Genomic DNA, 25,777 nt, shown 5'->3' on the forward strand with positions numbered 1-25,777 from the left:
ATAGATTGGGCAAATCAACCATACGGAGATTCTGCTTTATTCAATATTTGGAAGGCATCAAAAGCAAATTAGTACTGGGAAGTGTTTTTCCACCTAGAGCTGAATCAACTTAAGGATTCATTTGCTGGAAATAAACAGGCTAGTGTTCTAAATAGCCTTTCTTTTCACATCTAAAGATTTTTAAAATTGTGTCTGGGTTTAAAATCAAGACAGCTGTTCCACTGTTGGGTTTATCTGCCTTGAGGGTTCTTCAACAAATATCTAAAAGTCTAAAGGTACTTTTTTAGAACATGTGCCTTTTTAATACATTAAAATGTTCACTTTAGGAAAACTATATATTAAATTTAAAATGACAATAATAATATTCTCTTTTTAAAAACCAATTTTGATTGAGGAGATCTGCTTGGATTCTTGGTCAAGGTCAAGATTGCTAATGGCCGTTTGCTGGTCCACTGTCTTGCACACTGAGAGAAGAAGAGTTTCCCATGCTTACACAGACAAGTCAGCCTTGCAAAATAAATTTTATTTTTAGCTGAAAACCTAATCAAGGAAGGGATAATGTGGTTAAACATGAGTCACCCAAATATTGAAAATAGTTTAAAAAACCCCAATAGTGATTCTCCAATAAGGGAAAGTGTTTTGACTTAATGCATTAAAAATAGAGATGTGCTAGCTATGCAAATTCCTTCCTTCATTTCTCATGTCTTTAATGGAGCTATAAAGTAGTTTATGCCTGGCTTTGCTTGGAGATTTCCTTTGGTCACAAACTAGTAATCTCTCTAGGATGTGAGAAAAAGTGGCATGGTCTTAGTTACCATATAGCACACATAGCACATTTTTAAGGACCAGCTTAGTTCTATGGGTAAGTGTGTGGTTGAATCAAATGGAGCTAGAAAGTGTACAGAGTAGGGATAGTATTTCGTGAGGCCCTCAAACTTTTGCCTGTATTGGGTTCAAGTCCATTACTAGACACATTAAGAGCTGTCCATTTAATACGACAAGGTCTGATCAGTCTCCAAGTTTAGATTGTCCCATTTAGACAGGGAAGCTCCATCCCTGCCCCTGTGTGTCTGGTGCTAGTATAGACTGAGCACTTGAGTGTGTCAGCTCCAAGGGCTGAAAGAAATTGGTCTGGCTATCCTGTGTCCCCCAGACAGCACTGAATTCCTGATGTTCCTATTTAAGGTTCAAATTATTACTGCTCTGTGGTCAAAGGAAAAATTCTTGTACATCTTTATAGTTTTATTTGTTCCAGTTATGAATGACTGAATGAATATGCTTTTTTCTTAATATTTTCATTGTGAGATTTCTTTGTTCAATGTGAAATAATTATATTTGTAAGCTTAGGACTGAAATTGAAATAAGTAATATCAATCCCAAAATTTTTCTCAGAAGGAAGTAATTTCATTTCTCTGAACTTTGAGCAGGAGTGCTTTCTTCATAATAGTAGTAAAAAAAAAAAAAAGGAACATATGGCAGTATCAAAATAAATGAGTACAGATGAAATAATAAGTAGCTCATATGAAAATGCGTGTTCATTTTTTAATCCTTTGGTGTTGGTTAAATGTATAACTAAAGAATTTTACATCAGCGCTGTCTAGTCACTTCACCTGGCCCAAAAGGCTGTAGAAACCAGGTTCTCCCCCGTCCTGTTGGGCTACTGGAGGGTTGGGTTGGATGTACTGCCCGACTGGTTTTCACATCTCCTCTTTTGTCCTCCATGGTGGGTATCACCACCACAGGAATAAGTGTGCATTGCTCAAGTGTACCATTAGAAGACATGACTTCGGTGTACCCTTCTTCACAACTGCATGTCCTCGTCTGCGGGAGAACAAGAAGATTTCTACTGTACATGCAAAGTGATCTTTGAAAGCATAACAGATCTGACTTGAAGAGAAGGCTTTAAAGGAGTATTGTTTTGAGAATTTACTACAGGTAATTTCTGTTTTAACCACAGAAAAAAGAACACACTGTCTGTACCGCATACAACTTATTCTAACATTAGAAGCAAGTGCATTCAGAATTGTTTATATTGGTAAAAGGAGAGGTCCAAAAATAGAATTTTTATGCCTCAAGACATGCTTTCTTTTGGGAAATGGATTGCATAAGAGGCAGTGGGGTGACAAATGATGAAGCTAGCTTGTCTACCCTAATGAATTCACACATACCTCGCTACAGTACGAGTGGGGTTGACTACACGGTGGGTTACAAGACCTGTCAGCATCAGGCTGGCGCACCACCAAGCAGCCCCCTGCAGAACAAAAAATCATATTTTGACAAGTAGCATCTCTTGCAATGATAAAAATACACTGCTGTTTTAAATTTCTCTTTGAATCCTGAACCACTTTGGGAATCCCACAGACTTTTCTGAGGGCGGTTGACTGTGAAATATTTGGTTGACCTTGACTACTTTATTTAGGAACTTGAGGCCTTTCTTATTCATAGGAGACAGCACAGTGCCTGACGCTTAGCAGGTGGTCAATAAGCATTTGCTGAACGGATAATTTTATAGTTGCTACTCTGAAAATAATAATTGCACACAAGCTGTTTCTGTCATAGTTTCTGAGGCCAAATCCAGCATTAAAAGGCAGAATTAATTTCCCTTCAAAGTTAAAATTCTTTCTTGGCTATTCATGAAATAGTTTTCATGTTTCTTGAGGTGTTTCTTAATTTATTTGACTACTAAATAAATGTATTTTTTTCATAATGCATAGTTCTTTTTAAGAAAATCTCTATTCTTGATAACAGAGGATTTTTGGGGTAAAGGAAAGAAGACAAATGTGGCTGCTAAGTGATGTGCTTGCACTATTGTTTCAACTTGACTTTGCCTCTCTCCTTCTGCTTCCTTCTTTTTGAAGCTAGTACCAAGTGTGCCGAAGTTGTTAGAGGTGAGGTTTTAAGAAGAGACTAGATGTCATAAAGAAGCAATACTGGTGATATGGAAGGAACTCATAGTTTCAAACCATACTTGTTCAGTTTAACAGAATTTTAGCAAAATTTTCCCTTTATTTATGGGATCGATAATCCTCTGGAATTTAGTCAAAGGCGGCTATTGTTAATTCTTTGCCTTATCTCCCAATATTATAAACAAAATATTCAGAGAAAAATTGTAATGGAAAAGTAGTTAGTCATTGTAAGACAACTGCAATTAAATGACCATATTGAAGTTATGATGATCAAACACATGAAGAAAAAGGAAAACAACATCTTGAGATTCTTACAGGGACAACTATTCATAAAATTAAAACAATTAGTCAAGGTAGGTAATATACTTTACATGCCTGTCTATTTCTCATAAAGAATGTCATTGCTCCTAAAAGATGGAAGAAGAGTGCACAGAGAGTTTATCGCAAATCATTTACACATTGGTTTTTTAGTGTCAAACAGTATTAGAAAGAAAGAAATACGTTGGATACTCTACTGTATTGGAAAGAAATTGAAAATATGATTTCCAAGGTAAATCTTTTAAAATTTGACTTATCTTTGCGTTGGAGAATAGCCCCAATTTCAGTGGGAAAATGGCTTTTAACATGTAGAGAAAAACCAGATAAGTATTATTTGCATCCATATTTGAAAAAAACCCAGAAAATTAATAGGACCCTCTGGGGAAGCTGTAAAATGCCTTCTGAATAGTTCAATGAAGAGTGTAGACATTCATCTTCAACATCTGAGAGGAGTGGACCAGCTCTATAATGCCTTTGAGTTTGGAAAGCCTGTGCTTCTCTTCCCAGAGCTTCTCCCCTACACTTCTTGGACTGCTGTGGTTGGAACTGCTTTTTCTCCCAGAAAATACTACTAGGAGAGAGTAAAGGTTTCCTGGCAGGTATCTTTTCTTTGTTATACATGTGTCCACTGGGAATTGCTATTACCAAGGGTTTCTTAATACAGATTTCTCATGTATAAAATCTTATCTTCTCAAGACTACAATTTGACATCCTGCTCCAGCTTTCACAGGGAGGAAATAAGTAATTAGGTTTCAATAATCCAGGTAATTTAAAATTCAATACAAAAATTGATGCTTTCCAAAAAAATTGATCCCTACTCCTATTATCTCACTGTATGTATTACAGCTAAATTTATAAATGGACATTACTCAGAGGCACCCAAATGCACATTACTTTTTCTCCCTGTCAGAAGGTCAACACAATGGCTGCAAGTCAGCAGGTTGCCCTGAACAGTTCACTGTGTACTCATGCTGCTGCTGTGCTATGAATCAAGAGATTCCTACGGATTCAAGCTATAAAAATAAACTGTTTAAGGAGACACATTAGATCTTTGGGTCCATATGCTTGAGGTGGAGGTTCTGGATCTTTCTTTCCAGGAAATCTGCAGGATGGTTTACTACCTATCTGGAGCCAAGTTTCTTCCCTCTTCAAAGGGTCCTTGGCATTCCTTGCATTTACTGAGCTCAGATGGGGACACATTAGTAATTGCAGATTAGAGTAGTTGTTTAGGCTATATTTGGGTAAAAGGACATGCAAAGTTTTTCATTTGTATTTCTTCTTTGTCTGTATAATAATTTTTGAGTGTGGACAGAGTGCATGAGCTGCTCAGATGCTCTGGGTTTGGGATTTACCAATAGGTCTTCCCTACTAATTAATAAAAACAATAAGCCACAGATTTCTGAATTCAAGCAAGATATTTGGATTTGTATAATCATATTCCTTTGGTAATATTTTTTATCTGCATGTGTATCGCCTTTAAGGCACAGAAACAGATATAGTCAATAAAACATTGATTTTTTTAGCACATAGTGAGTTATTAATAAATAAAATTTCTAAGAAAAACAATCTGAGAGGGGCTGGCCCTGTGGCCGAGTGGTTAAGTTCTCGCGCTCCGCTGCAGGCAGCCCAGTGTTTCGTTGGTTCGAATCCTGGGCGTGGACATGCCACTGCTCATCAAACCACGCTGAGGCAGCGTCCCACATGCCACAACTAGAAGGACCCACAACTAAGAATATGCAACTATGTACCTGGGGGCTTTGGGGAGAAAAAGGAAAAAAATAAAATCTTTAAAAAAAAAAAATCTGAGAATTATTACTTATAACAATCATTTATTAAAGCTAGAAAGCATTTTAATTTAATAAATTCTAGCAGCATGGTCTAAAATGCTAGAACTTAATTGAAACATTATAATTTAAAATAATTTGTCATTGGTCACCAGACAGACAACTTAGGTGTCCTGAATCCCAACCATGTGTTGAATAGTGAAAGAATATCTTTATTTCCTTAATTATTTTCTTTAGCCAATTACATGTGTATTATAAGAAGACTTTCAAAGAACAAAGAGAAATGACGGTTTACCTGTTACATTTACACCATCTGACCTTTGACACCAGACTGTTCGGGAAGAGCCCTTCCAAGCACTAGCCATCCATTTATATTCATAACACTGTCCATCTGCAGGGACACAATAAACATTAACAGACGCATTCTGCTCTCCAGAAGGACACTCATGGAGATAGAGTATTAATAAAATAATTACAAACATTTGAAAATTGATAAGAAATCCATCTCAAATGATTCAATTGCTAATTTATTGTCTTGAAGTTGCCCTATAAGTGTTACATAATTCCAGATATATACCTAAATCCCAACTAATTTACCATGTCTGCTGTCATACTATCTGATGTGAACCTGGATTTCTAATTTAATTTATGTTTTATTTAACATATTATGAAATATCAAACATTCAGACAAGGGTAGAAAAGAACTTAAAAAATATTCAATTACCCGTCGTGCAATTATAACAAATATTACCATTTAGGCACATTTGCTTTAGATTTCTTTTGCTTATTGATGAGCAAAAAATAACAGATAAACTTGATGTCCTGTTATATTCCTTCCCGATCTGATCTCCCTCTCTGTCTGTCTAGCAATACCCAAATCTGAAGTAGATGTATGCCTTTCTGTGCCACGGTTTTTATTCTTATATTGTGGTCTGGTGGTTAAGAGTCAGCGCTCTCACCGTGGTGGCTTGGGTTCCTTTCCCAGCCAGGGACCCAGCACACCTGTCTGTCAGTTGTCATACTGTGGCAGCTGTGTGTTGCTGTGATACTGAAAGCTATGCCACCAGTATTTCAAATACCAGCAGAGTCACCCCTGGTAGACTGGTTTTCAGCAGAATCTTCCAGACTTAGATGGACTGGGAAGAAGGACCTGGCCACCTACTACTGAAAAAATTGTGCATGAAAACCCCATGAATAACAGTGGAGCGTTGTCTGATGTAGCACCGGAAGATGAGATGGCGCAAAAAGATGGCAAAGGGTTCCGCTCTACTCTACACAGGGTCACTAGGAGTTGGAATCAACTCAACAGCACTAACAATTATCTATCCATCTATATCTATCTCTCTATCCATAAATGAAATATAGTAGTATTAAAATTTTAAAAAGTATCATCATCTATGTATCATTCTGAAACTTAACAGTCAGTGTTACAGATGAAATACTTCTATGTGATTTTTTTAACGTAGACATAGTCCATCTATTTTAACTGCTATATAGAATTCCATTCCACCAAATACCACAACGTATTCAGCTGATTTCCCCTCTGGGTGGCCTTTTAGGTTGTTTTCAATTTTTGCTATGACCGCAGTGCCTCAGTGGTCAACCTTGTGCAATTCTCCTCGTGCTCTTTAAGGTAAATATCGAGAAGGGAAATTTCGGGGTATCACTAGGGATAGCTGAAACTTTACTAAATATAGCTCATTTATTTTTTACTCCAAAAGGTGACAATTCACCTACCCACTAGCAGCAAATAGGGGTTATCATTGCTCTAAACCCTAAGGAACATTTATAATTGCCGGATTTTAAATTATTGGTCAGTCTTGTGGGTGTGGAAAGTTATCATGTTATTTTATATTGCAGTTCTTTGCTTATTAAAGCTATTAAACAGTAACAAAAATGTTTGGGGGCATTTAGATGTCCTCTTAAGAGAATTGCTTATTTATATTTTTTGGATATTTTTTCCTACTGAAATCCATGCCTTTTCTCACTGAATTGTGGGAATTCTTTTTTGTATGTGTGTGTGAGGAAGTTTGGCCCTTAGTTAATATGTGTGCCAGTCTTCCTCTATTTTATGTGGGATGCCACCACATTGTGGTTTGATGAGCAGTGCTACGTCTGTGCCCGGGGTCCAAACCTGTGAACCCGGGGTCACTGAAGCAGAGCACGCAAACTTAACCACCATGCCACCAAGCCAGCCCCAAATTGTGGGAATTCTTTATTCTAGAATAGCAATTCTCAAAGTATGGTCCAGAGATCCTGGGAGACTTTGCCATTCTCTCAGCATGCGTGTGTGTGAGGATTTCTCCCTTTCAACTACACATCTGTGTGAGTAGGGCTGGATTTTCTTCATATGCATAAACTAAAATAAAATTGCAGTTGATTGAATGCAGAAGCAGCTAAGAGAATTCAGCTGTCTTCCCTTAAGCCAGTATTATAGAGATTTGCAAAAACATAAAACAAGACCCCACTTGTTATTAAAGTTATTTTCTTTACGTTTTGGAAAATAGCTCTTTTTTCAGCATGTATGTTATTTACGGTAACATACACCTGGTTTATGGTTATTTTAAATAATAAATATTTTAAAATTTATCGGTTTTAATTTTAATTAATGGTAAATTTTGAAATATATTTTTCACAAAAGAAAATCAGTTTGGGGTTCTCAATTTTAAGAGTATAAAATGGTCTTGGACCAAAAACTTTTAGAATTATTGTTCCAGATACTAATCCTTTGAAATTAGTTGACTTCACAAATATCTTTTCTAAGTCTGTGTCCTGTCCAGTAACCTTGTTTATGATCTATTTTACTCTGCAGAAGATTTAAATTTAATATAAAAGAATTTTTAATCTTTCCCGTTTTTGTTTGTGGTTTAGGTGTCGTATTTAGTAAATCCGTCTCTATCTTGAGTTCATACGATACTCTCCCATATTTTCTTTAAATGTTTTACAGTTTTCCTCTTCACTTTTAGGTCTATAATTTATCTAGAATACAGTTTTGTATATGGTGTGAGCTAAAGATATTTTAAAAAACTTTATATGGATAACAAATTGTCACAACTTTATTTATCCACTCACTCTCCCCCTGACTTTCACCTCTGCCACTTATCTATATATGAGAATTTGTTCCTGAAATTCTTTATTCTGTTTCATTAGTCTAATTGCTTTATTGTTGAACAGTCACTCTTTTTTTTTTTTCTTTTTTTTGAGGAAGGTTAGCCCTGAACTAACATCTGCTGCCAATCCTTCTCTTTTTGCTGAGGAAGACTGGCCCTGAGCTAACATCCATGCCCATCTTCCTCCACTTTACATGTGGGACGCCTGCCACAGCATGGCTTGCTGAGCAGTGCCATGTCCGCACCCAGGATCTGAACCGGTGAACCCTGGGCCACCAAAGCAGAACCTGCGAACTTAACCTCTGTGCCACTGGGCCGACCCCACACTCTTTTTTGTTTTGTTTTTTTTGAGGAATATTAGCCTTGAACCAACATCCGTGCCCATCTTCCTCTACTTTATATGTGGGACGCCTGCCACTGAATGGCTTGATAAGCAGTGTGTAGGTCCGTGCCCGGGATCCTAACCAGTGAACCCTGGGCCACCGAAGCAGAACACGTGAACTTAAGTGCTATGCCACAGGACCTGCCCTGACCAGTCACTCTTTTTAAACTATTAATGCTTTAGAGCATATCTTGATACAAAGTCATGTAAGTCCCTTGACCTCCTCTCCTACTTTTTCTTCGTAAAATAATTCTGGGCTCTTCTTGGTCTTCGATCCCTTCATATTAATTTTAGGATCAGCTTCTCAGATTACATTAACAGTCTGTTCAGATTGCATGGAATTTATAGATAAACTGGTGTAAAATTAAGACCTTATGGAACTGAGGGTTTTATCCATGAACATGTCTATTTCACTGTTTTATGTTTTTTTAAAGTTTTCTTTATGTCCTCCAATAAGATTTCATATTTTTCCATACTATCTTACATTGTTTTTGTTAGATATATTTCTACTTACAGTTTTATTTTGATTGTTAATGCATTTTTTCTAATTAAATTTTGTAATTGAGTCTTACTGGTCAAAGAAAGATTAATCATTTTGTACATTGGTTTTAACTTGTATGATTCTGACTCTCTTCTTACTTCCAAATACTTGTCCATAAATTCTCTCGAATTTTGTAATGTGAAAATCATATAATATGTGAGTGATGATTTATTTTTTCCTTTTCAGCTATTAAACTTCTGATTATGCTTTGGCTAGAACCTCCTTTACTAGGGTGGAAAGAAGTGGCAATAGTGGGCATTCTTGTTTTGTTATTGATTGCAAGGGAATGCCCCTAATGTTTCCTCTTATATCATGACGTATTCTGTCAGTTTTGGTAGATATCATTTCTTAGGTACTGGATTTCTTTCTAGTTTAAATTTAGTTTGCAAGTTTTTATTGTGAATTAATGTTGAATTCTATAAACACCTTTTCAATGCATAATAAACAATCATATGCATTTTTCTGTTAATATAATGCATTACATTAATAGATTTTTCTAATATTTAGGCATCTTTGTACTTCTAGAACTAATCATAATTAGTCATGATATTATTGATTTGGTTACCCAATATTTTATCTTTTATGATTTTGACATCTCTTTTCATTGGTGACTTTATTTTTATTGACTAATTTTACCGTCAAGTTATACTATCATAGGAGTTGGGGAGATTATCCTCATTTTTTTTCTCACTCTATTTTATTTCTTAAGATTTCACATAAAAGGGAGTAGTCTGTTTCTTTAAATTTTAGTAAACTCACGTTTAAAGCCATTTAGGATTCAGTTTGTGTGCATGTGTGTGTAAATATTTAATAGAGTTTTAATAGTTATATAATCCATGGTTTAGATTCTCTATTACTCTTGATAAATTATAATAACATTCTAAATTGTCTTCAAGTTTTTACATTTATTAGCAAAACTTGTTCACAGAATTACAGTTTTCTAAACTTTATTTTATTTGTAGTAGTACTGATTTTGCTCTTTTCTTCTTCAGTGATTTTGCCATGAAGTGGTCTATTTTGTCAGTTTGGTCAAAAAATAAGCTATTGGTCTTGTTGATTATCTTGTTTCTTTGTTTTTTACCTCATTGGATTTATATTCATTTGTATTAGGTATATTCTATTTCCTTTATCTCTTTTTAAAAAACAATTTCTTGAGTTGAAAGCTTAGCTCACTTTAGACTTTTCTTCCTCCTACGTGAGCATTTAAGGCTTTACGTTGTCTTCTAAGTACTTCTGAGCTGCATCCCACATACCATTTGATACATAATGCTCCAGAAGTGTGGGTTTCAGTCTTTACTTCTGTGTGTGCATGGGGGCTTTCTTTTGCAATTTTTGTGTTCTGATTTTATTTCATTGTCATTTCTAGTGGACAAATGTCTTTTTCCTTGGGAATTACTTCATGTATTGTAACCCCTGACCTTTCTCTACTTATTTACCTACACAGTCCCAGGACATATGGAATGTTTTATCTGGTTGGTAAGTTTGGGAAGATTCAAGTGAGAAGGTGGATAATTCCATCCAGTTCTCGGATTAAGTCATCTCGCTCATTTGGCTTTCATTCTAAGTATTCTTCTCCAACATTCTAAGTTTTCTTCTCCAACTTTTCAGTAATAAAGGTGATATTTTGGCTCTTCATTGCTATTATATGACGTACTTAATTGTTTCAGAACACAAGCAGGAAGGGGAGAGTTGTTTGTTGAGCCCTACACTCTCCACTAGATATCAGTTCTTTTGTTTTTATTTAGACTTCCTCTATATTCCAAAACTATGACATTTTAATGCCCTATGGTTCTTGAAAATGTCGTGTGTTGCTTACATTGGGTGCGTGGCTCTATATGTGTGTACACATACACATAGACATATAAACATGTATGTTCATATACGTTGTATGCCAAATTTAGGTTAATTCTTACCAATGCTTCGACTTATCAATTCCTGAGAATATAGTAAAAGCTCTCATTTTGCTGTATATTTCTAATTTTTCTTTGTTTCTTTTGATTTAAATAAATTGAGGATATTGTTAGATTCATACATGATCAGGATTGTTATAGGTTTACAAATAATGTGCTCCTAATTATCTCAGTCATTTTTAGCTCATAAAATTGTGAAATACTATTTACAATATTTCATATCTAATTTATGAAGCAAGGCAATATTTTTCTTCCTCTAAATCTTTAGAATTCAGAATCATACCCTTAATTCAATTTTCAGCCTTAAGTAACATCTTAGCAAATTTGCTTATTTAACAGAAAATTCTGTATCTTATGCTTTTGCCTATCATCACAAAACTAAAATGAACAGATTTCATGAATTGTAGCACTCACCATCACAGGATTTTGTTTCTAACAGTTGCTCTGGGCACAGATGCTGATTTTCTAGTTCTTGTATAATCACAGCTCTGGAACGGACCTGAATTCCACCAAAGCCTAGGTCCTCACCGTTCACACAGGTCAGCTGACACAGGCTCCACGAAGACCAGTCCTTCAAGTAACAGTCACCTGCAAAACACAGGTTTATAGTTTATACTTATATCCATAAAGACTAGCTAGCCAGACAGTCATTTTATTTTTTAACCCCACTGGGCAACGTTTTTAAGTATGCCAGTCATACATGATATTTGTAAAATTTAGGTAAGTATTTAATATTTGCAAGTTTGTATGTAGTTTTATAAATGTGTATTAATATTGTTATTTTCTCAGTGTATGTTATTTGGTATAGACTATGTGTTGCTTAATAATATTAAATGTAAACTATGGCTTGAAGAGCTTGTCCATTATGATTCACCTCCTCTTAAGAGACAACAAATACTTGGTTAAAACTTACCAGCACGCTGTCATTCTCACTGTAAAGAGGTTTATTAAGCACTTGGTACTGTTTAATGAAAATCTAAATATATGTAAAACTTGTCTCCTAGGTAGTCAGAATTTCAAAAGAACTTGAAGTCTAAGGCTGAGAAAGCTGGCATTTATGTTTTATTTCTATTTCTTCTCAGAGGCACGGAGGCAAGACAGCCAACTGAGCAGCTGCAGCAGTGCCAATAATGCTTGTCATTTCATCTGATCAACATCTTCAATCAACTTCCCCTTTTTTCAATCATTTATTGAAGAGTAATATACATGCAAAATGATCACATATCATAAATGCTGAATTTTCACAATCTGATTACATACCCATGCAACCAACATCCAAATCAAGCCACAGAGTATTCTCAGAATCTCACAACCCCCCTCATGTTATATATTGAACTGTACCATATGTACATATTTTTAATATCTGATTTCTTTCACTTGTTTTTGTTTGTTTGTGAGATCCATCATATATTTATGTAGTTCTACTCTGTTCATTCTTACTGCTATACTTTACTGTATGAATGTACCACAATTTAGATATCCATTCGACTATTGATGGGCATGTGGGGAGCCGCAAATTTTTCCTATTATGAATACTGCTGTTGTGAACATTTTAGTACGAGTCTTCTGGTGAACTTATTTATGCATTTCTATTAGGTGTATACCTAGGAGTGGAATTGCTGGGCCACAGTGTATCATGAGTTCAACATCAACATCATTTTGAGAAGAGGGAAGATTTAGTGAAATATGCCTTTCCCATACTCATCCATTCTTCAGGACTGACTGCTTCATGATACTGATCAGAAGATAGAGCAAATTATGAAAGAGACAAATCTAAGGGGTTCTTACCATTTTAACTATTCTAGCCATATCACTTGAATAATTCATATTGCCTTTTATTATGCTTAATATTAGCACAAAGTTGCCTGGAGACTGATTAATGAAAAAGCTTTTTGTGCCACGATGAGGAAATCTTGGCAAGACACGAATTATTGACTAACAGATACATGCATAATAGTAAAGTGGAGTGATTTTTGTAGATCTTTATTATAGTATGTCGTGATTACTCTATTTAATGTCATCCAGAAGTACAGAAAATTCTAGTAAATTTTAGAAGTGTTAAGGAAAAAAATAACTAGTAAGAAGTTTTAGGTAGTGTAAAAAAGTTTTAGAAACATTTCTATCCTACTTTTGGGTTACTCAGTTTTTAATTATGCCAGAGACACTATTAAAATTGAAATAAAAAATTCTTGTCAATAAGAATTTAATATAACTTCACCACAGTGTTTACAAACTACAGGGAAATAAAACAGACCTTTTTAGTAGCAGGCTTTACCTCTGTGCTGATATCACTTGACATAGTGTATTTTGCAACAAAACTCAATAAATCTTTTAATGGTAGTCTGTGAATTATATAATTATCACCCGCAAATAATCCATGTCAGGCTTCAAAGATTTAATAACAGAAAATGAGAGCAAGGCATTGCCTTGTACTAAACATACTTTCATATTTTGACCATTTAAACCATTGTAATAACAAAACTACACTATGCCTACCAGAGATATAACAATTAAGTGTATGAAATGCATTTCCTACTTCAGTGTTTTACTCTTTACAGCTTATTAGCTCAATATTGCTAGCCTTCAAAACCCATCATTGGAGAAAACTAGCAAGAGAGGAACAGAAATGAACAGATAGTAACTTAGAAGAACAGCTTCCTCTTGGCTTTGTAATTTCTTTAATTGGAATGGTGTGTTTGCCCTGTTTTATGTTACTATGGATCTTGTAGTTTTCCTTCACATCACTTACTGCAGATTTCAATCTTATGTTTATTTATGTTGCTATTGGATTAGCAACTGTCTCTTCCATTAAGAGGTAAACTCTATGAGGACAGGGTGTGTTTGTCTCCCACTGTATCTCCAACCTTGAGCCCCTACCTGGCCTACAGTAACACTTGACAAATAATAGTCAAACGAATGGGTGATGGTGCTGCAGGAAGTATAATGAAAACAAGTGGGGAGACTCCACAGTGAAGTATACACCGATGTCTGGCAAGGATGCCAGTTCTGTTCAATGTCATGGGTGTCACAACGATCCTATTATTTGCACTGGAGATTTGGTTTTGGAATAGGTAGGTCTTCCAACTCTTAGCTTTGGTCAACTTTTGCTCACTATGTGGCTATTCAGCACCTCAAAGCCCAAAGGTCCAGACATTGGCCCTGTCCAGAGGCCTCACCTGCTGCCACAGCCTCAGCCTTGGTCTGCTGTGATCCAAAAGGATTGTACTAAATCGGGTTGTGTGTGAGATCTGGACTGAAATCAGACCAGGTGGGAGAGCAGGAAATGGGACAGGGGAATTGCTGGATAAGGAAGAGGTTATCATCAACAGGTGTGGGAATGTCTAAGCAGCAACAGTTTGTGTAGGTCTAGAAAGGCAGATTTAAAAAAAAAAAATTTATTTATTAACCTGAAGTAGATGAAAATATTAATGTAATGATTACTACAGTTGAATATATTCAGTGAGGAATGTCCTCAAAGTTTAGCAAATAGTTCAAAGTATCAGGGGTTATTTTACTTACTGTTTTGTTCAGTTTTATTCCATTCATTTTAATAATAAACTATAAGAACTAACATTATTATCACCTCAAATAATTTACTTACTAAAGAATGAGTAAATTGATGAGTGAATGAATGAGCAACCCACATTGTCAGCTTTCCCAGCTTTTAGGGACTTAATCCCACTTAATTTTTTTTGAAAATATGTAAATTATCCATCTTTAAAATTTTCATAAATTATATCCTTTTTATATAGAAAGTCTATTTTATGCCCAATCAGTGTTTGTTTACCAAATCTTTACTTTTATTCCTTTGAGATCTTATTTGAAGTAACACATTTCTTAAAGAGATATATATTTTCTGGTGGTAATTATAAGCAAATTGAGAGAATAAAAATTTTCCAATTGAGGGTAAAATATAGGCAATTCACTTCCAATCTTGGTCTTTTCTAGTCCACTAATAAACTGTTGCCTCATATCTTTCTCAAAGCCTTAGGCTCATGCTTGACATTGACCTTATTTTGATATTCTATCTACCCTAAAGTTCTTTGCGTCAAGCCCAAATTCCTAAATATTAGCTTATCGCTATCTGCCAATTATTTCTAAACTATTTGATATACAATATTTGCTGTCCACATTTTACTGCATGCCCCCCTGGTGCCCAACATTGAATTGGAATGATTTCTTTCAATATTTTCTTCCATAATATTATTTTTCTCACTCTTGAATGATAATTTAGCTGGGGATAGAATCTAAGTTGATGATTATTTTCCATCACACTTTGCATATACCCCATTGTCTTTTGGCTTTCTTTGTAACTAAGAAGAATTCTGTTATCATTCTAATTGATTGTCTTCCAGTTGCAAGTAATCTGCTTTTTTCTTTCTGAATGCTTTACTAATTCTCTACTTTTCTACATTTTATGTTTTAACTACAGTGTATCTAGATATGAATTTGTCATTCATTCTACCTAAAAACCAAAGTAAGCTTCCATTACAGGGACTTAAATCTTTCTTTACCCATGATGTGTTTGAACACTGCCTCTCTCTTATTCTCTATTCTCTTCCTCTGAAAATCCTAAATAGATGCATGTTCTATCATTATTTTCTCAACTTTTCTTTCATACTTTCCCTGTGAAGCATGAGCCTAAGGCCTTAATTGCCATCTCCGGTAGATGTTAAAACTCCAAGGGGGTGGGTGTCAACAGAGGCCACATGGGAGACCTGGACTTCATCCCCAACTGGTGGTCACAAGGCAGTGCCTACCCCCTTCATCCACACTACAGTGTCTACCAGTGGCACAGATATTACTGAATGAGAAGACTGACATCCCTTAACTTAGACTATAACTGCAACCATTCCTTGACCCTAGTCCTGGTAAGAACTGACCAAAATGTGAATTCTGTTTTGCTGTTGCTACCTGGGCAAGGCTGGGTACAGGTTTCCTCGAGAACCATTTTCTTATTGCCATCTATAATAGGTTCAATGTCAGTACAGAATTCTTCATCCACCACTTTGCTAAAATCTTCAGCTGACCCATCACTCACTACACAGGAAATGTTCCTTGTTCTGGTCCCTTCACCACACTGGGCATCCTGGAATGGGGGAAGAAATAACTAATTAGGAAAAGAAAAATAGTTCATTAGTAAGCTCATCACTTACAGTCACCACCGCACCAGTGATTTGATTTATGAGCAGCGAAAGAAGCACCTGAAGCCCTAGGGAAGAAGTCCTACAGAGCATTAGCTATAAAGCACACAATGAACAATTTATTTGTTTTCTAGCCGAAGACAGGTAAATAAATTTTCATTAAAATGAATCAGTCTCCAAAAGATTTTAACAATACAGGACAGGGAGTGCTTATTATCAAAACTAATTAAACAGCTATGAAATAGCAACACACCTAAAATCTTTGAGGAAACATGCTATCTGTAAGCTCTGAAAAATATTTATGAAATCATCTCTGCAGATAAAGAATACAGTTGTATATTGCTTAATAATGGTGATGTGTTGAGAAATGCATCATCAGGCGATTTTGTTTTTGTGTGAACATCATAGAGTGTACTTACACAAATCTAGATAGTATAGCCTATGACATACTTAGGCTATTTGGTACTAATCTTCCAAAACTGTCATACATGCAGTCCACTGTTGATTGAAACGTTGTTATGGACTATACACGTTTCCATATGACTTCCTGAGATTTGATACCTGTACTTGGCATGGAGACCACTGGCCATATTGCCAACGGTAACAGGGCTTCACTGGGCAAGGCTTGGACTGTTCCATCAGGGCAGGGCATGGTCTTCCATCACCCTGAAAGGGCTGGGTCACTGTTCGTCTTCGGATCATTTTTCCTTTAAGAGATACAAAAGTGATGCAACTTCAGTGATACGTCATAATTGCGCAAGCATATATCTTGTTGGGAGAAGGCATCACAGACACTTTTCTTGAGGAGATCTGAGGAACAAGTAAGGCTCAGATGTTTTGGAAAGAAAGACACTCTGATTCAAACTTTTTGAAGATTACTTGATATGACTTAAAGCAAGAGTGACATTTTATTTGACATTCTTTGACTATTAGCGTAATGCTAATTAAGGTACAAACAAACCTGTGAGGCCACATGTTTGCGAACACTCTGACCAAGGAGACCAATCGGAAAGCTGACAGTTCACAGGGCATTCCACCACGCAGGATGTGTTCATCTGCCAGTTCTTCTCCAGGCCAAGCTGAAAGGATAGAGGTAGACCTGTTTGTACTGACACAGAGGCATGACCACAATATATTGTTGATGGAAGGAGGGAGGGAGGGAGGGAGGGAGGGAGAGAGACAAAGGGGAATGAGAGGAGAGGAGAGGAAGAACAAGAAAGATGCATAATAGAATACAAAGATATCTGCAAGACAAACACCTTCACTGTTAAAAACATAAAGTGTTCAACCCAGGGGAGTGGGAGCAAAGGGCACAGGATGAATGGAGGAGCCCATTTACTCAATATACTTATATATTGTTGAACTTCTTCAATAAGCACTGAAAAAAAGTAGATTTAATCTTCAAATTGGTTGCATTTCCCCAAATGAGGAACAAATAAATGTAAGCACGATTATTTTCCATTAGTTAAAAACCAAGAATATTATCAACATACAGATCCATAATTGCATCTTTGGGGTATTATTTATTTTTACACATGCATGTTAAACTGAAAAGCAAAAGGGAAAGGTTATAAAGACAAATTGTCACTCAAAACTAATGCTGTAATGTATTGAAATAATATAAAATAGCAGTTTTTAAGTAAGCTCTCTCTCTCAGAAGGAAATGTGGGCCATTAGAATTTTTTTGATTATGAATATTTTATATACATTTATTTATTTTTTTTTTACAAAGACTTTTCTTTTCTAAAACTGATCTGAGCAGCTAACTCTGGTATGATTCAGTTAATTTGGTGTTAGCCACACATCAAATAATAATATTGTGCTATTTTACTGGCATTAAGTTTGACTACTTACCATTTAAGTATTCTACTTTTAAAATATAAGATGAGATTTCAAACCCATCTACTGTATATGCAAACATTTTAAAAGTCTGAGATGCAATGTCACACTGAAATAGAAAAATTTAAGAGCTTGTTGGAATACATTTTTTTTATGGGTAATCCTTGGGATTTTCAAGACCTTTTTAATTTCTGCATGAAAGAGAAGTTTATAGTGTCTAATTTATACAGCAGAAGATGGCAAAAGAAAGTTTTTCTGAAATGTCGTGTTGTGGTTCAAGCATAGCTCTTGGCTCTAAATTATCCACCGAGAGAGGATCAGATCAATGATTTGTGTATGGCATCCCTCTGCCGGCACTCCCATTACATTCTCCACCAGCAATACTTGACGATGATGAGTATTTGGTATGAAAACTTTTACTATATCACTTAATTAAAGTCTTACAAAGTCACTTAAAATCATGGGAGGTTGAAACAGGAATCTTAAGGTGATATGATAAAAAACGATCTTACATTTAACAGTAGATAATAGTTTCATGGAGAGAGGATTTAAATCACTGAGTTCAACTACTACTGACATTTATTTCACTAGAGAGTTAAAAAGGACGTCTGTTTACAGACATTCTGGGTCTCCAGTAGTAAGACATTTTAACCCTGTACTACTTCTTTTCCTTACATTTATTGTCTCTCTCTCTTTTCTATCTATCTATCTAACTAACTGTCTGTCTGTCTGTATATCTATCTATCTACCTATCTGTCTAATCCATCATCATCATCTAAACATATGTGACTAAGTAAATGCAAGGAAATCTGTTCAGGGATCAAAGAAGAGGAAAGGAAAAACCAGTTACTAGGTATCGGGTGAATAAATGTCTGAAAAACATCAAAGAAAAAATACTGCATAAATGCTGGATGGGTTTAACCCTAATTTTCCTCTTTGTTGGGTGGTAATGCCATCTTTCTTTCCGGCTGTTAGAGAAACAGTAAGAGTTCGCTGCTGCTGTTGCAAGTGAATGCAGGGTTTACACACAGATTAGCAGGTAGGTCATCAATCCATTGTTCAAAAAGATAACCAGCTTTTCTCAGGGCTATTATTTAATCCTACAGCATCCATAGGGGTGGATAAAATGGGATATGAGTTATTTAATCCAGCTCTGCAGAGTAGCACCGTTCTCCCTGAAGACAGGCTTTGATGAACGTTCTGATTTGAAGCCCTAATTGTTATCGCAGAATTCAAATGTTATAATACTTGTACATAAGAGTAAATTTATCCAGTCTTCTGGATAATTAAAATTAGTAATTTCTCAAGTTTTTACTCACATTTAATTTAAGAAATAAAGGGCCCTAATTACACCTTTTCCCTGTAGTCATATGAGATATTTTAAAACTGGTCTTATAAGATTTGGGTTTAGCTTTCAGAAAGCTCTCAGAGCTATTCATCGCAGGTTTCGCTCTGACCCAGGAGGGCATTTATACGTGCATTTGCAAAGAAAGAAACATATTAATCTACTAAAAGTAGATCACAGAAAGCTCGCCAGCCAATACATGACTATAACAATGTTCATTAATAATAATGTTACTTTTATAATAGTTATATTACTTCGATGCTGTTAGGTTCAAAACCAGATTGATTCAGGTATGAAATTTCTAATTAAATCTAAAGTATGAATAGACTAAGTTATGTTATAAGATGATAGTGAGAGGATTTTATTAACTGAACAACTTGTTTTCAGCACATTTAGGAGCTCTCTTCCATGGACAGAGATGTAAGGAAGTTAAATTGTGTTCACATAATAAAGATTTCAAATGGATTAAAACATTGCCGTCTCAAGTTTTCCCTTAGGAATTGGAACAATTTACTGTGGGCTTCTAATAACCCTCAGGATGTGTGGACAGAAGTTGCAGTCATCATGTCTACTGAACCCTAATGAGGTTTCAAGCTCCTCCCCATGTGTTCCAGATCTATCTGCTTATCTTGGTTCATGTTTAACGCACTGGGCCTCAGATGCAGGAGGAGTCAAAACCTGTCAGGAATGTGAGTACTCTTTTGGTATAGAAATCAGACAAAAATAATTACAACATGAAGCATAGCTTCATGAAAACTAAGAAAGGCCAACAGCTATGTTTCCTCACATTTCATAAAGTCATATCTAGAAATAATGTTACTTTTTTAAATTGGAAAATTAACAGTTACAATTCTTTGTACCTAAAGGATACTAATACTAATGGCAGGCTCCATTCCTTTGTTTGAATTTCACGCTCTCTCTTATCCAGACCGCAGTATTTAGACTCGCACAGCTGGGTATTAGAACTTAATATCAAAATCTGCTACCAAACCACATGCGATCAATGTTTAGCAACAGAGAGAATAAATGATGGATCTTGGCAGGTGTCCCAGGCAACACAAAATTCACATGAAATTACAAAAGATGATGAGTAGTCTGATTAAGATTTATTGCCTTTATTCACCTTGATTACTTATTGTTCTCCGAGCATTTCTTTGAGAAAAGGCTAATTAGCATACCTTTGGGCTCCAAGCAGAACAAAATACAGGAAATTATCTGTAGAAATCAGTTGTGTTGGACAGTGTCTCTTTTCAAGAAGATGCTTAACAACCTCTGAATAGCGCAGAAAAACATCTGCTGGCAATGAGCTGCACGGAGCACAGGTCACTTGGCTCAGCATGAATTGGAATTATTAGGAGAGAATTTACTTTCGAAAGATATAACACAGCATCCCCTTACCTCTTCACAATATTTCAGGTCAACCGACTTGCCATCACTTCGAACACAATCCAACATCCTTGTTTTAATGCCATTTCCACAAACTGCTTTCTCACTCAGCTGACATGTACTCCAGTCTGAAAGGAAGGGAGCCCATCAGAACAGAAGGCTGTGTATGAAACAGATTTCAAATGAAACTCTGATGACCTGAATCCCATATTTAATTCACAACTGCTTCCTAAGCCCCACAATCAATCACCTCACATGCAGAGCATATGGGTCCCAGCTTTGAACATATCAGGAGTCAAATGGAATTGCTGGGGTTGCACATAGCTACAGGGATTATTTTTGAAGGCAGATGTCACTCTTGATAGCTGGCGTTTGGCGATATTGTAAAAGTGACTTTGGCGCAGATCAAATGTCACTTAAAAACTTTTTCCTAAGAAAAGGAGAAATTTAAGTTTTAACATTATTTTTATTTTAGCAAAATCATCAAAATTTTAAAGGATGGTACTTTGTGTAGTTATATTCAAATAAAATACTGTGTTTCACTTTCTGTTCACACACAGAATGTTTTAAAATGTGTGCTTATTTCAAAATCACTTTGGCCATATTCATTTAAATCTCTTATTTTACGTCTTTTGCCAAATAATTCTTTCATCTTTCTTTCCAGGCTAACATAGTATGTCCCAGAGAACTGTGATTTCTTTGTGTCATCAAAGTAAATTGAGGAGAAAAACCAAAAGAAACAAAAGCCAATCTGATCACTGTGCATCATTGTACAATTTCTGAAGTTTGTTTCAGTGTGAAAATTACTTGGGAAAAATTCCAAAATAATCTTCAGTGCTAACCCAAATCACATAAGCCCACAAGCTCTCTTCTTTCCTAGTTTTTGCCTTGATGGTATGAGATGAGGGGTAGGGTAAAAAATGGAATTTATAATAAGCTTTTTTTTCTGAAAAAATACTTATCTATCCTTTTTCATCTGTTCTTTTGATAATATTGAAATATTTATATTTTCTTTATACATTTTTTGGCAAGCTTAAGATTGCTGCTGTTTTTCCATCATGTTTATAATCATGCTTATGAACTGCCTCCACACAAAGAATTGTTGTCCCAGTGTGTTACAGTGCTTAAACTTCTCCTGAAGAAGAAAGACATCTTTCCATAAACTGACTATCCACTATCTACCTCAGGGGCTAATGTTTGTGTGATATTTTTATTCTCTATATCTTAATGTTTACTAAAAAGTAAAACAGATAAATATTTCTGTCATTTAATAAAGAGTTATTTTTCGGGGAGCAAGCAGCATGTCCAAAGGCACATAGACGGAGACCAACAATATTCGGAACACTGCTGAGCTGACAGACGCGGGATCTGGCCTTAACTCCATGGTAAGATGGCTCTCCACGTACCTGTTACGTTATAGTCATAGTGGAAGCAGTTTTTATTCAGGTTACAGGGTTCCTTCTCAACAGCATCAGGGCAGGCTCTTCCTTCATCAGCAGGTTGTCTGATGGGATCAGCAGACCTTTGCCGGAAACTGCTTTGATTGCAAGGCTGACAAAGAGTAACACAGCTCCTCAGAAAGATGAAGATTCAGCCACACAAGAACTAACATATTAGGGAGAGCACTGAAGCAGGAGGTAGAACATTTGGGCCACAGGCTAACTCGAATAATCTCATTACGCCTCAGTTTCTTCATCTATAACATCAAGGTGTTGGATGAGTTTTTGATGTCCCATCTAGCAATAAGCTGCTTAAGAGTCTGTGTGTCAAATACTAATAGCTACATCACACATCACAAATAAACAAACACACACATATGATGATAATTATTGCAGATCACTAATACAGAAATTATCTATCAATCATCTAATATAGTCTCTCAGACCTGAAAAATCGTTTTAAAGGCGACTTTAAATAACTAGCTGTTAGTGACCTTTATTTTCCTAATTCACACACACATATGCACACAAACATAATTTAGTACTCAAAAAGACTGGCTTGTCATTCCCCTATTGGAACAGTCTCGTTCTGAAAACATTCGGTTTCTAAGGACAGAAGCAGGAATTTCAAATCTGATGCTTGGAATGAGAATAGAAAGGCATTTCCACACCCTCATGAAACAGTTGATTCTGTATTGCAATTTGACCTGAATCCCAGTCAACCACCAGCTCTGTTTTGCTCCTACAGTTCGCTACCAGTCAGCACCCTTAGTAATGTTAACACAGATTGAAAATTAATTTTTCCTTGAAAACATGCATGACAAATTCTTTGTAACTGTCCTATACTGTATCTCAGCAAATTAATTCCACATTAGATGTATTTTTCCCACGCTTTTGAGGTCATCTTGAAATGTACAGCTTTATGAAGGTCCCCAGGGGCAAGCCAAATCTCCTGCATTGTCAGCCAGTTCTGTTTCAAAGGACTCTTCCCAGGGTGGTGTGGAAGAGCCCCCACTGGCTGTTGAAATCTAGAAGCTTTGTGTGATTTGAAACTCTCAGCTGGCTTTCCAGGCCCAAAGAGACACAGAGTCAGTGTGTGGAAAGAGATTCATTGATACGCAGCTTTCTTCTTTCTACTCTCCTTCTTACCAGGATCTTTGGCATTTTGGTGTCAATACTCCTGTTTCAGTACCCCCATTGTGTGAAAGATTATTCCTACAATTTAAATAAAATGGATTGGGCAAAAAGCAAGGCATGACAATAACCTGACGCCATTAATGTACCTTTACTAGATCTTAATTCTCTTTCCCTTTACCTGAAGGGAATCATGATCACCACTGTAGTTTTTAACATGCTGTGTATTTATAAGCCAATCTGAAGGCATTTTGTGCTGGGTTAGGAGAAGGGGGAAGGAATACAAAGCTTGTAAGAGGTCAAGCTGTTCTAGTGTGAGTCAAAATGCTGATTTTAAATGTCACAGTCATAGAATGAAGTGGCCAAGAAAAACACCCCTTCCTTTGGTAATGAATTTGGTAACGAATTTAATAAGTATTATTTTCTTAATGATATCTTTAAAGCTTAGTGGTAAGGAATTAAGCAAACTCTGTTTTTTGTTTTTGTTTGCTTTTTGCTGAGGAAGATTAGCCCTGAGCTAACATCTGCATCAATCTTCCTCCAGTTTATATGTGGTTCACTGACACAGCAGTGCTCAGAAGTGATGTAGGCCCATGCCTGGGATCTGAACCCACAGACCTGGGCTGCCAAAGCAGAGTGCGCTGAACTTAACTACTATGCCACAGGGCTGGCCCCAAGCAAACTCTATATTAATAAATGGTTAATTATCTCACCAAAGTGCATCTGGTCCATGGACCCCATTCAGATATCACACAGTCCTCAGGACATGGTAATTGGCACTCTCTAGAGCCCAGGGGCATCTCTTCTGGGTCACAGAGGTAATCGTCTACGTGGTCAGAAGGGCCATCTGCTGTGTTCTGCATGCATCTGGAAAAAAACATCCAAATGAGTGAAGGAGCCAGGACAATTAGAATGGCCAATCCATAGGATAGATGGTTCTTCTTAAGCCATCATCATGGGGTTGGGAGGAGGGAAGCTTTGAATTTAATGAATAAGATCCTCCAAACACGGAGACGAGAGGACCTTTGCTTCCCATAAATACTTGTAGTGCTTCAGTGCGATTTAAAAACCTGTGCTTGTATGCATCATCATAATCTTTTAAAATAATATCTACTGAGTGTATGTAAACTCTGTAAGCCTTCCTCGGAAAGGAGAAGGTCATTTGCACTCATATACGATGCAGAAACTAACGAGTGGTTCAAAGAGGTTCACAGAAAGGTTGCAATTTTGGAATATAATGCATCTTTTTCTTCTGAAGAAAATGGCAGATTTCATAGAGAAGGTAGATTTAAATACGGTGGAAAATGAGGCACACTGAAATTTCCTAGTGAGAAAGCTTCATTATGTATTTTCTAAGGTAACCAACGGTATTATCAAATTGTTTTGTCATTTAAAAAGTAATTTAGCCTCCCATCTGCTGCTAATATTAAAAGAAAGCCAGAAGTGAAAAGACAATTATAACAGCAATAGCACAAATTCTCTAAATGTGGTTGTTTGGATCTTCCTACATCACGACCATTTTTTAATTCTTCTTTTTTATTTTTGTTTTTTTTGTGAGGAAGATTGGCCTTGAGCTCACACCTGCTGTTAAACCTCCTCTTTTTTTCTTGAGGAATATTGTCCCTGAGCTAACATCTGTGCCAATCTTTCTCTATTTTATGTGGGATGCTGCCACAGCGTGGCTTGATCAGCGGTACTAGGTCCACACCTGGGATCTGAACCTGCAAACCCTGGGCCACTGAAGCAGAGCACATGAACTTACCACTACACCACTGGGCTTGCCTCTGTTATTTTTCTTTTTAATAGAATAAATTCAAATACTTGGTTACATTTCATTCTACTGTAAGCAGTCATGAAGGACTCTTTCCTCATCTCTTGGGAATCTAATTAATGTGGCTAGTACCGGACTTCACTTTTACCTTAGTTAATAATCTCTCCTGGCACTTTTCTAGTAGAAGAGAAAAACTTTATCCCTCATCCATAACTCGGAGGAAGTCAACCAAGTTAATGGGTTTGGGCAGAGAATTACGTTGCAAGAGATGAAAAGGAAAGCTTGAGCTCTTAAGCCTCTCAAACCCACTGCAATGTTTTCAACTGTCGGCTGAATTACATTAGCAATTATACCTGGGGTCTCAACTTTTTTCAGGGGTTTACAATCAGGAGGGACATTGCGTCTTCACAAATCTACACTGCAGAAACACGTTTCTATACAGTGTTGCCCAATTTAAGAGAAAGGTCGTTTTCCTACAGGATGTATTCAAAGACTGGAAAACTGTGCTGTTGGTCATATCCTAACTGAGTTTGTAGCCTGAAAAAAACCCCATAAAAATATCCACCTCTGCATTTTTTTATTAGATAAGTATATAAAAGAGCAATCACAGAAACACACAAAGGTATATATTTATTTGATTTCATTGTTGAAAGAAAAATTAAATTCTAAATTTCTTTGGGAGAATTTTAGTTTCCCAGAAAAAGTTCTCCTTCAATGGCATTTTAACAACTATTCTGCTGGCAGTGGCTTTGAGAGGACATGGAGCAG

The 25,777-nt window shown here is 36.2% G+C and overlaps 1 protein-coding gene across 5 annotated transcripts in view; it reads right to left on the reverse strand.

Moving 5' to 3' along the window:
- THSD7A (thrombospondin type 1 domain containing 7A) overlaps positions 1-25,777 on the reverse strand; it is a 671,418-nt gene that overhangs the window by 5,770 nt on the left and 639,871 nt on the right. For 4 of the 5 annotated variants that reach the window (XM_070264554.1, XM_023639297.2, XM_070264555.1 and 1 more), the window contains 10 exons: positions 23,952-24,105; positions 22,072-22,216; positions 20,678-20,793; positions 17,057-17,174; positions 16,657-16,802; positions 15,866-16,040; positions 11,366-11,539; positions 5,304-5,399; positions 2,169-2,251; positions 1,611-1,821 (listed from right to left, as the gene is read on the reverse strand). In XM_070264554.1, coding sequence (XP_070120655.1) covers positions 1,611-1,821; positions 2,169-2,251; positions 5,304-5,399; positions 11,366-11,539; positions 15,866-16,040; positions 16,657-16,802; positions 17,057-17,174; positions 20,678-20,793; positions 22,072-22,216; positions 23,952-24,105 — 1,418 coding nt within the window. The remainder of the gene's footprint in view (positions 1-1,610; positions 1,822-2,168; positions 2,252-5,303; positions 5,400-11,365; positions 11,540-15,865; positions 16,041-16,656; positions 16,803-17,056; positions 17,175-20,677; positions 20,794-22,071; positions 22,217-23,951; positions 24,106-25,777) is intronic. The other variant, XM_070264556.1, reaches the window with a different exon arrangement.

Source organism: Equus caballus, chromosome 4, assembly GCF_041296265.1.
Source record: "Equus caballus isolate H_3958 breed thoroughbred chromosome 4, TB-T2T, whole genome shotgun sequence".
NCBI lineage: Eukaryota > Metazoa > Chordata > Mammalia > Perissodactyla > Equidae > Equus > Equus caballus.